The 12,413-nt window shown below is 40.8% G+C and overlaps 1 protein-coding gene across 4 annotated transcripts in view; it reads left to right on the top strand.

Moving 5' to 3' along the window:
- Positions 1 to 12,413, top strand: part of CDK5RAP2 (CDK5 regulatory subunit associated protein 2) — a 183,965-nt gene that overhangs the window by 21,177 nt on the left and 150,375 nt on the right. For all 4 annotated transcript variants that reach the window (XM_054502815.2, XM_054502812.2, XM_054502816.2 and 1 more), the window contains exons 4-5: positions 4,337 to 4,447; positions 9,437 to 9,513. In XM_054502815.2, coding sequence (XP_054358790.1) covers positions 4,337 to 4,447; positions 9,437 to 9,513 — 188 coding nt within the window. The remainder of the gene's footprint in view (positions 1 to 4,336; positions 4,448 to 9,436; positions 9,514 to 12,413) is intronic.

Below are 12,413 nucleotides of genomic sequence, written 5' to 3'. Positions count from 1 at the left end.
AGCAAGAGAATCACTTGAACCAGGGAGACAGAAGTTGCAGTGAGCCAAGATCGTGCCAAGCCTGGGCAACAAAGCGAGACTCCGTCTACCCACCCCTCCCCCCCCTCAAAAAAAAATTTAGCCATTCTAATAGGTGTGTACGGTATCTCATTTTTTGTAGGGACAGGGTCTTGATTCTTTTTTTATACCTTTGTTTCTCCACTGAGACTTTCTATTTTTCCTTTCATTTCAAGATTGTTGTCTTATGTCTTAGTACATGATTTTGCATGTTGCAAACATTTTAGTCACTTGACTTTAAAAGTTTCACATTTTGAGGCTGAGCGTGGTGACTCATGCCTGTAATCCCAGCACTCTGGGAGGCCAAGGTGGGAGAATCACCCGAGGTCAGGAGTTTGAGACCAGCCTGGCCAACATGGTGAACCTCATCTCTACTAAAAGTACAAAAATTAGCCGGGCATGGTGGCACATGCCTGTAGTCCCAGCTACTCAGGAGGCTGAGGCAGGAGAATGGCTTGAACCCGGGAGGTGGAGGTTGCAGTGAGCCAAGATTACGCCGTTGCACTCCAGCCTGGGTGACAGAGTGAGACTCCGTCTCAACAGAAAAAAAAAAAAAAAGTTTCACATTTTGAAATCGTCAAATTCATTTATTTTCTTCTCTCAAAAACCTATGAGATTGATTTTATTATCCCTGTTTTAAAGTTGAGGAAACTGAGGCTCAAAGAAGTACCATGTCTAGGTTGCATCATGAAAGAGAGTTAAGATTGAACTTAATATTGTCTCCAAAGCCGCTGATCTTTCTGCCTTACCATTGAGAACTGAGCTTGAACAGTGACTTTGAGAATGGAAAGAGAACAACAGATGCATGAACTATAATGTGGACAGACACACTGCATTTAGTAAATACCATCAGCACTCGCTTCACAATTCAGAGAGTCTCAAAAAAAGATTGCATTTATCTATTATTACTTTAAATTTATTTTATTTATGGGAAATTTATATGGTACAAATATACAGTGTACTTCTAGATGCATACTATCATATCAAGTAAATAATTATGTATTCACATCCCCTGCCGTTTTAAAAAATAGTAACCTATCTATATAATGTTCCATACTATAGTGTTTTTATTTAACAATGTATCTTGGACTTAATTTCCTATGAGTGCACAATGTGGTCTCTCGTTCTTTATGGTTCTGTCATATTCTATTGAGTTGACATACTATAATTTACTTAACCATGGACGAATTGACTTTTAATAATTCACATTAACCATAGACTAGTAGACTATTTGACTTTAACAACTTTAAAAAATGAGGCCAAGTGTGATGGCTTGCACCTATAATCCCAGCACTTTGGGAGGCTTACGTGAGAGGATTCCTTGAGCCCAGGAGTTTGAGGCTGCAGTGAGCTGTGATTATACGACTTCATTCCAACCTGGGTGATAGAGCAAGACCTCATCTTTAAAAAATAAAAAAATAAATAAACTTTAAAAGAAGTGTAACATACATTCAGGCATACCCACAAATCATATGTGAACAGTTTAATGAATTATCAAAAAAGGAGCATACCCTATAACCATCACCAAAGCCAAGACATGGGACATTGTCAGTGCCCTAGAAGTTTGCTTTGTGGCTCATTCCAAGCACTATGCACTTTGCCTCCCCAAAGGTAACCATCATCCTGGACTAATTTAAAGTCCCTTCCTAGCTTGTGTTTCTGTCACTCTCTTTATAACAGGGTAAGGAGAGGAATTTTTTTTTTCCCCCAAAGGCAAAGACTTAAAAATATATGAAACAGAGAGGGAGAACCTGGGGATGTTGGTAGGATTTTGGAGAACATTTAGCTATTTAAACATGGTGATAGAAACATACTAGGAATTGCTTTACTGTGTAGGCTAATATCTGTTCTTGAAGTTAAGTTAGACTGCACAGAAAAATTTAGGGGATGAACCAAACCAAAAAAATCAGGAATTTTCTCTATAGGCAGTGAGGCTGAATTGACAGATCATAGTTACTGGAGTCAGACAGCAGGATAGGAATCCCAACTCTTCCCCTACTGGCGTGATCTTTGATCATGTATATAGTGGAGGCAGTACTTTTGCAGTGTTACTTTAAGAATTGAGATATTGTATATAAATTATCTAGCTTGGTGCTTGTTTACATGGTAGGTTCTCAGTAAATATACTTTTTCTTAATATATTCTTTTTTCCCCCAACTTTTTATTGTGACAGATTTCAAGCGTATGAAAAGTTGCAAAATAGCACGGTGAACAACCATGTATATTCATCTAGATTCACCAGTTAATGTTTTCTGTATTTGCTTTATCTCTTTTTTTCCTGTCTCTATTCATTTAAGTTAATTGCAGACGTCATGACACAGCACTCTTTTTTTTTTTTTATTATACTTTAAGTTTTAGGGTACATGTGCACAACGTGCAGGTTAGTTACATACGTATACATGTGCCATGTTGGTGTGCTGCACCCATTAACTCATCATTTAACATTAGGTATATCTCCTAATGCTATCCCTCCCCCCTACCCCCACCCCACAACAGGCCCTGGTGTGTGATGTTCTCCTTCCTGTGTCCATGTGTTCTCATTGTTCAATTCCCACCTATGAGTGAGAATCTGCGGTGTTTGGTTTTTTGTCCTTGCGATAGTTTGCTGAGAATGATGGTTTCCAGCTTCATCCATGTCCCTACAAAGGACCTGAACTCATCATTTTTTATGGCTGCATAGTATTCCATGGTGTATATGTGCCACGTTTTCTTAATCCAGTCTATCAGTGTTGGGCATTTGGCTTGGTTCCAAGTCTTTGCTATTGTGAATAGTGCCGCAATGAACATATGTGTGTGTGTGTCTTTATAGCAGCATGATTTATAATCCTTTGGGTATATACCCAGTAATGGGATGGCTGGGTCAAGCGGTATTTCTAGTTCTAGATCCCTGAGGAATCGCCACACTGTCTTCCACAATGGTTGAACTAATTTACAGTCCCACTAACAGTGTAAAAGTGTTCCTATTTCTCCACATCCTCTCCAGCACCTGTTGTTTCCTGACTTTTTAATGATCGCTATTCTAACTGGTGTGAGATGGCATCTCATTGTGGTTTTGATTTGCATTTCTCTGATGGCCAGTGATGATGAGCATTTTTTCATGTGTCTTTTGGCTGCATAAATGTCTTCTTTTGAGAAGTGTTTGTTCATACCCTTCGCCCACTTTTTGATGGGGTTGTTTTTTTCTTGTAAATTTGTTTGAGTTCATTGTAGATTCTGGATATTAGCCCTTTGTCAGATGAGTAGATTGCAAAAATTTTCTTCCATTCTGTAGGTTGCCTGTTCACTCTGATGGTAGTTTCTTTTGCACACAGCACTCTTAAGTACATTAGCATGTGTCTCTTTCTTAGGACATTTTCCTGTAAAATCATAATATTATTACCTAATATAAAATTGTTATTCAAGTTTCCCCAGGTATCATCATATGGTTGTTTTTGTAAAAAATTCAAGGTTCTATTGTACTTAGTAGTCATGCCTCTTCAACCTCCATTTATTTAGAAGAGTTCACCAAACATTTTTGCCTTAGGATTGCAATTAAGATTTTTGAAGAGTTCAGTTCTGTTGTTTTGCAGAATGTTCTTCAACTTAGATTTATCTGGTAGACTCTTCTTGATTAGATACAGGTTAAAGGTTATAGACAGAAGCACTTTGGATGGAATTCTTTGCTCTCATTGATTTATTTCAGGAGGAAAATGATGTTAGTTTATCCCTTCAATGGTGATAAGAGATGAATTTTTTTGGTTAAGATGGTGTTCGCAAGTTTTCTAAATTGTAGGGTTACCTTTTCCTTTTGTAATTAATAAGCCATTTGTGGGTGATATGTTATGACTGTCTGAATATTATGTTCTATAGTGATCTTTCATCTAATGCTTTTAGTGTTGCTGATTCTTACCTGAATCAATCATTACTATAGAGGTTGTAAAATAGTGATTTTCTGTTCCTTGTATTCTACATTTATGAGCTGGATTTCTTTTGAAAAGAAGAGATTATTCTTTTCCTTTTCCTCTTATTATCGGTGTGGAGTTTTGAATTCTTTCTTTATTCAGTCATTATTCATTCCTGTCATTATTCATTTTAATGCTCAAATTGTACTAACTTTGGCTAGTGGGAACCACTTAATTCTTCTGGGTTAGTAGAATGGTAGCAAAAATAAGCTTTCTCTAGTATTTAACATTTGAATCAGTTTTGTAGCCTCGTAATGTATAGGGACTAATGTATGTACTATCTGTTGGACCCTCTGTCTTTTGTTTGCTTTTGATGACCCTTCTGTGATATTTTTCAGCAAATCACTGAATTGAAGAAAGAAAACTTTAACCTAAAGCTCCGCATCTATTTCCTTGAGGAAAGAATGCAACAGGAATTTCATGGCCCCACTGAACATATCTACAAAACTGTGAGTGGCCCATTTCTCATTACTGTTCCTTGTGTCTTTTCTCATTGTCATTTCAAGCAGAAATTTGATTAATATTTGTTCTCAGAGTTAGCATGAATAGAGATGCTTTCATTCAATCTGAATTGATTATGGGAAGCATAAAGATATTAGGATGACTTTAATATTAAGCAAAGGGGTACATGATTAATTTTAAGAAAGTCTTTCACTCTCTTTTAAAAATCAGAATCCGGATTCACTACTTTTTACCTCAATTAAGTTTTTATAATTATGTGTTCTTTAGAAACAGGCAGTGGAATGGTGGAATGGTTTTGGAGTTGAATTCTGCTGTTACCAGCTAACTTGTGTAACTTAGGCAAGTCAGTTTAGCTCTTGGGGCTTGTTTCCAGAATTAAGTGATAATCTCTTTGTCGTAGGGTTATTTGTGTGAATTAAAATGAGAAGACAGATGAAAAGCTCCAGCACACAGTCAGTGCTTGACAATTATCATCTTCTTGAGGCTTCCTTTGGCAGCCCAAAGTTAGGATTGTCAGTTTTTCTGTGAAAGGACTCTTCGGTATTCCTGTGTGCTTGCCTGTAACTGTCAGAAAAAAAGGCTATGCTCATTTGAAGGCTTGACCTGGAGATCTTTGTCTGAAAACAAACCTTGGTTCTGAAAACTGAAAAAAGAACTTGGCTTTCTTGAAAAGACATGAGTACAAACAGTATTTCAGTGCCTGTTTCTTGGCTTTTTCTAGTAGATTAGCCCTTGGCCTGGGAATTATTCTGACTTTTCTCCTTTGAAGTTTGCACCAGTGGAAACTTTTGAAGGAGGAAAAAGAACTCTCCTTGAGTTTCAGCAGGTGAACTTAAATTGACTTGTCTTGAAGAGGGATTGTGCTGTACTTCTGAGCCTTTTCGAGAATTGAAAAGCTTCTTTGTCCCTTATGAAAGTTTTTTTCTTCACTCTTGGGGGTGGAAAGACAATGAGGATGTCCCCTTTTCTGGAAGGGAGTGGTGATGCAATTACAATTTTAAAGGAAAACCAATAGCCTAAAGCAGTTTATATGTGAGTCTGGTGGTCATGCGTCTCAGAACCTCTTGGGTGTTAGGAATACAAAACGTGTCAATTGCCAGCTCTATCAGGCACTGTCTTGGGCATCTGTACATTTGCATCTTATTGTAATTCTCATGACAGTCCTATGCCATGGAGTTTATCTTCATCTTACAGGGGAAGAAACTGAGGCTTATAGAAGATGAGTAACCCACCTGATGTCATATAGCTACTATGTGAGGTGGATTTTGAGCCCAGGTCTTCCAACCTCATTGTACTATACCACTTCAGCTGTCTGACTAGATGACTTGATTTCATTGCCCCTTTCTTCAGTGTAAGTTTTCGGATAGGTGCACATGGTTTAGCATTCGAAAACCCTAAGAGATATACACTGAAAAGACTCTTCCACCCTGTCCTGGCCCTCTAGATCTAATAAATAGTGATTGCTTATGTAGAGGAATTTTATGTATATATAGTACAAGGAAGCGTATGTTTGTGTGTGTGTATGTGTATAAACCCTCTTTTTACATAAATGCAAGCATGTTCTGTTCTGCACCTTATATTTTTCACTTAATGATATCTTTCTTTTCTTTTTTTTGAGACAGAGTCTCCATCTGTTGCCCAGGCTGGAGTGCAGTGGCACAGTCTTGGCCTACTGCAACCTCTGCCTCCCAGGTTCAAGCAATTCCTGTCCTCAGCCTCCTGATTAGCTGGGATTACATGTGCACGCCAGCACGCCTGGCTAATTTTTGTATTTTTGGTAGAGATGGGGTTTCGCCACGTTCTCCAGGCTGGTCTCAAACTCCTGGCCTCAAGTGATCCACCTGCCTTGGCCTCCCAAAGTGCTTGGATTATAGGCGTGAGGCATTGCGCCTCACTTTACTTAATGATATCTTGGATATCTTTCTTTAATAGTAGTTTAAGAATGAATTTCTTTATTCTTTTTGTTTTTGAGACAGTATCTCACTCTGTCACCGAGCTGGAGTGTAGTGGCGTGATCATAGCTCACTGCAGCCTTGAACTCTTGGGCTCAAGGGATCCTCCCACCTCAGTCTCCTGAGTAGTTGGGACTACAGGCATGCACCACCACACCTGGCATTTTTAAATTTTTGCATTTTGTAGAGATGGGGTCTTGCTATGTTGCCCAAGGCTGGTCTTGAACTTCTAGCCTCAAGCCATCCTCCTGCCTTGGCTTCCCAAAGTGTTGGGACTTACAGGTGTGAGCCATTGCACTAAGATGCCTTTTTTTATAGTTTCATAATATTCCATTTTATGCTTTGAAGGTGCCCTGACTTTTGGTTTGGAAATTACAATTATGTATATAAGTTTATAACTTGGGATATTGGGCTTGAGAAAAATAGCTGAATGGACATGTTAGTATTCATTCTTTTAAATGTATTAAATTGGAGTGCCTGTTGGTTCATCAGAAAGTGAAGCATGTGGAGTATATTATATCAGTTCATAAATAGAAGCTCTCCACCCTTCTGAGAGCTGGAAAAAGAATCCACTGTTTGAAGGATGTTTCTGCATTTTTCACAAAATTACAGTTGAAGATATTATACACTGTCACCCAGTGTCCTTTTTGCAAAGATCACTTTCTTCAAGAAAAAGTTCTGCCTCATAGATGACTTCTTTAATTCTTGTTGTTTGACAGTGAAGAAGATAACCTATTTTGAGCGCTGTCTCCAAGGCTTTTCTCATTTGCTAGCTCATTTAGTCCTTAAAGCCCCCATGTCATGGGAGCTTTTATGTTTTGTTTTTGACACTTGAGGTATTGGAAAGGAGAAGCATTGCTTTCTCACCCTGTGGACTTATATGTCTAAGGACAGTTACAGTATTGTGCTTCTAGTTTTGTATTCCACGTTAGCATGTCTTGTTCACTTCAGTGTCTTCTGTGGTTGGTCCTTCACAGGTGCTTGGTAAGTTTCTGTGACATGAAGGAGTGAGTAAGTGAGTAGCCACTGACTTTGTGGTCTCCTCCTGGTAGAGAGTAGAGACAGAATTTAAACCAATGTCCTTTTGTTCACACACCCATGACCTTACTGTCATGGCTGTACTTCTCAACCTGAAGTACTTGCTTCTCTAGGGCTGCTTGCTGGAAAGGAGGGAGGCATATCCTGTGAGACGGTAAATCTTACTGGAAATGATATATATATTTTTTGAGACGGAGTCTCGCTCTGTTGCCTAGGCTGGAGTGCAGTGGTGCAATCTTGGCTCACTGCAACCTGTGCCTCCTGGGTTCAAGCGATTCTTCTGCCTCAGCCTCCCAAATACCTGGGACTACAGGCATGCGCCACCACTCCTGGCTAATTTTTGTATTTTTAGTTGAGATAATGTTTTGCCATGTTGGCCAGGCTGGTCTCGAACTCCTGACCTCAAGTGATCCGCCCACCTCAGCCTCCCAAACTGCTAGGGTTATAGGCATGAACCACTGCGCCCGGCCTGGAAATATTTTTGTTTAAATAATACACATGCGGCTGGATGCGGTGGCTAACGCCTGTAATCCCAGCACTTTGAGAGGCCAAGGCAGGCGGATCACTTGAGGTCAGGAGTTCAAGACCAGCCTGGCCAACATGGCGAAACCCCGTCGCAACTAAAAATACAAAAAATTAGCTGGGCATGGTTGCAGGCGCCTACTATAATCCCAGCTACTCGGAGGCTGAGGCAGGAGGATTGCTTGAACCTGGGAGGTGGAGGTTGCAGTGAGCTGAGATCGCACCACTGCACTCCAGACTGGGTGACAAGAGCAAGACGTCATCTCAAAAAAACAAAAAAACAAAAAACACATGTATTATGGAGTAGAATATAAGATTGGCATGGATTATTAAAATAAAAAGGAGGTGTAAGCCCAGTGCTTTGGGAGGCTGAAGCAGGAGTATCATTTGAAGCCAGAAGTTCAAGACCAGCCTGTGCAATATAGCAAGATCCAATCTGTAAAACAAACAAACAAATGAAAAGACGGGCGTGGCAGTGCACACCTATAGTCCCAGATACTCAGGAGGTTGAGGTGAGAGGATCCCTTGAGCCCAGGAGTTTGAGGCCTGCAGTGAGCTATGATAGTACCACTGCACTCCAGGCTGGGCAACAGCAGAGCAAGACTCTGCCTCTAAATTAAAAAACAAAAAAACAAAAGGGAGATTTCCAAGAAATTGTAGATTTACAGCAGTCTTCCACAAACGATGCACCTAAACCCCCATCTACTACATGAGTTCATCTAATATTCTGTCTGGGATACATTTGTAGATAAGTTTGAGAAGCCTGCCACTGTTCCACTGTCTCATATTGAATTCCATTTGCCCTGGATTCTCACGTGAGTTATAAGCCCAAGGCTGTGTGCGACTCCCTTTGTTCCAGTCAGTTAAGAGGAAGACATTTGGTTGGAGAACATTGTGGTGCTCCTTATAGACACCTTGCCTCATGAGGTTGTAGCTTTAAGTGAGAACCCTGAAGTCTTATATTGAAATGACACACGCCATGATGTGGCCTCCTGTTTTCCATCCACATGTTGTATTTTTTTTTTTTAAGCTGTAACACGTTCCCACTGCTACAGCCACCACATGCATGATTGTAAACAACCACCAGTAATTGCTTTGGAATGGGAAAAACACACCGCAGAATTGCTGATAAATTTGCTTGGCGGAGGGCATACAATTTTTAAATCAGCCTTTCTTGTATGACATTTATGCCTTGATATTTGAATGCTCTGGCTGTTAGAAGCTTGGAGCATTTACATAATTGTTCCAAGTCTCATGAAATCCAGGTCTTTCTTTTGAGACCACCAGTGTTTAATAATTCCCTTTTCCCTGTGCCCTGAGGCTAATGAGGGTTTTTTGAATCTAACATCTGTCTATTACAAGCATCCTGTAGTCAGTCTGTGCTGGAAGCAGTTTCCCCATTGTTGACATTCATAGGTCCTGTATTTTACATTGTTTCTTTTCTTTCTTAATCTTGTTTTGTAGAACATTGAGCTCAAGGTGGAAGTAGAAAGTCTGAAGCGGGAACTCCAGGAGAGAGAGCGGCTGCTCATCAAAGCCTCGTGAGTACCATCATCGGTTGAAAGCTTGCAAGTCGCCCACACTGGGTTGGTCAGTGAAATAGAGCTGTACACTTTTCTAAGACAGTTGGTTTCCATCTGGACTCTGAGGACTGCGAGGAGGTTTTTGTTTTTACTCAATTATTTACTTTTCAACAAGCTTTTAAGATATACCATGCTTATAGAAAAATGAACAGATCTTAAGTGTACAGCGTGAATGTTCACAAGCAAACTCACCCGTGGAGCTACCATCCAGATCAGGAAACAGAACATGCCAGCCCCCCAGAAGCCCTCTTTGTGTTCTCAGAACTCACCTTTCTCCCCTAAAGATAACTACCATTCTGACCACTGTTAGTTCTGCCTGTTTTTAAACTTTATATAAAAGGAATTATACAGTAGATTCTCTTTTGTGTCTGGCTTCTTTCCTCAACAATATATTTGTGAGATTGATCTATGTTGTTAATTATATCAGTAGTTCATTCTTACTGTAGTAGAAGCCTGGGGTGATTTGAAGGGGTCCTGGTGGGTGAGGCAGGGAGACAGAGGATGGGGCTTCAGCCAGTGTAACTGTCTTTTTTTTTTTTTCTTTAAGATCTATTAAGTGTACTAGGGATCCTCGTAATATTTTACTTGAGAGAGGTTCTACTCCTTAAAAAACATTTGAAAAGTAGTATTTTCATTTATTCAAATATTGAACAACAAGCACAGTTCAGCAAATACAGTCTGTGAATCAGATGATTATTCACTCATTCATAAACATTTATTACATAGTAACTTGTGAAATACACAAGTATTTCGAATCTAACATCTGCCCGAAGATCTGAAAAGAGACAGCCCTCCACCCCTCTACTCCAAGAGCTCATCAGAGACTGGTGAGCTTTCCATCACACCTGTGAAAAATAACATGCCAGGAAGGTACAGTGATGGAGGGTGTTGTGGGTAAAGTGGCGACACCAAAGTGTGCTAAGTTTTGTTCTGTGACAGTGGAATAAGACTTTCCAGGGCTGCCTCACTGAGGATCCTAGCCAGAAGCTTATGTGGAAGTGCTTCATTTGTCCTGGCAATAGAGTTCCTGCTGGGTGTGGTAGGCCAGGACCATGGAGTTCTTGGTTTAGGGCACGGCTGCACTGCTCTGGGCCAGGCCAGTATAATTCCCTTCGTTGCCACAGGGTCCAGCAGCTGGAAGCTGGCCTGCTGTTGGCTTTCAGCAGACTAGAGGATGCCAGGCCCAGGCTTCTTTTCCGGGTTATGCTGAACTTGCACACTTGGTATTTTCTGAATGAATGAGTGAATGAAGTAATAAATATCACCAGATTAACAAGTTGTTGTTATTGTTGTTGTTGTTTTTTGAAGTACATTATTTTCTGGGCAGGGAGGCAAATCTGCTTTATCAAGCTTGAAGATCAGTAATGGAATTTGGTCTGTTTCATACTCAGTGCCCTGCCTGCTGTAGGTCTTGGCTTGGACTAGTTTTTAGTTAAGCTCATACACATGGAAACCTCAGCTCACAAAGGCTTGTGTACACTCCTCAATAGCAACACATGGGATTGAGTATTTTGGAGGCTTGTGCACGTGTTTATATGTGTATATTTCCCAAACTGCTCAGGCTTGTGTGGTCTGACTAGCTTTATTTGTTTATTCAGAAAATTTTTATTAAGTGGCTCTTGTGTGCTGCAGTGGACTAGGTTCTTGGGGATATAGTGGTGATGCAAACAGATGCATGAGGCTCACATTCTAGTGGGAGTGATGGTGATAAAATACTTGGAGTAATAAATACATAAACACAAGTTGGGGAAAGAGCTATGAGGAAAAATAAAGTGAGCTATGAGAATTTATAGGTAGGGGAGTAAATATATATTATTATAATTTTTTGAGACAGAGTTTTGCTCTGCCAGGCTGGAGTGCAGTGGCGTGATCTCGGCTCACTGCAACCTCCACCTCCTGGGTACAGGTGATTGTCCTGCCTCAGCCTCCCGAGCAGCTGGGATTACAGGCATGTGCCGCCATGCTCAGCTAACTTTTGTATTTTTAGTAGAGATGGGATTTCACCGTGTTGGACAGGCTGGTCTCGAACCCCTGGCCTCACGTGATCTGCCCACCTTGGCCTCCCAAAGTACTGGGATTACAGTGGTTAGCCGCTGCGCCCAGCCAGGTAGGGGAGTGAATATATATATAGATGTGGCTATGTAGCCGGGAAGGTGTCCCTGAGGAGGTGGCATTTGAGATGAGATCTGAAAGATAAGTAGGAATTAACCAGGTGAATGGGTACAGAAACTGTTCAAGGAGAAGAGACTGTATAGGTCTGAGGGAATATGAGAAGTCTAGAACACTAGAGATTTTGATCTTTATCCTAAAGTCACATAGAAAGCAGTCGTGGGTTTTAAGCAAGTGACACAATCAGAGTTCTGTATCTGAAAAGGTCATTCTGGATGCTGGGTGGGAAGTGGATTGTGGAGAGAGTGCGAGTGGAAGCTGGGAGACCAGTCAGGAAACTAGTCCAGTGGTTGAGGTGAGAGGTGAGTGACAGAGTAGCTGGGTGAATCAGACATTTGGGAAGCAGAATCAACAGGCCTTGGTGATGGATGGGAAGGGAGATGTCATGGATGATTCCTGTCTGGGGTTAAGGTCATGAGCTCTGTTTAAGAATGTTCGCAATGACCCAACTGCTCCAGCTTCCTCTCTACCAACTCTATTCCAAACACAGTTCATGAATGCTAAAATGTTCTTGCTTTTGCTGCTCTAACTCTGCCCCAGCAGACCTCCTCCCCTCTCATCTCCTCCCAGCCCAAATGCCTTCCATTGCTCAGCCCTTTGTAAAGCTTCAGATCTGGAACCATGCGTGGCTTCCTCTAGCCCGCATCAGTCTCTTAACGGACTTCGCTGGTACAGAATGATAATACTCT

This window comes from Pongo pygmaeus, chromosome 13 (assembly GCF_028885625.2).
Source record: "Pongo pygmaeus isolate AG05252 chromosome 13, NHGRI_mPonPyg2-v2.0_pri, whole genome shotgun sequence".
Classification (NCBI taxonomy): domain Eukaryota; kingdom Metazoa; phylum Chordata; class Mammalia; order Primates; family Hominidae; genus Pongo; species Pongo pygmaeus.
The sequence above is the reverse complement of the archived record's forward strand: the minus strand, read 5'-3'. Positions and strand labels throughout refer to the sequence as shown.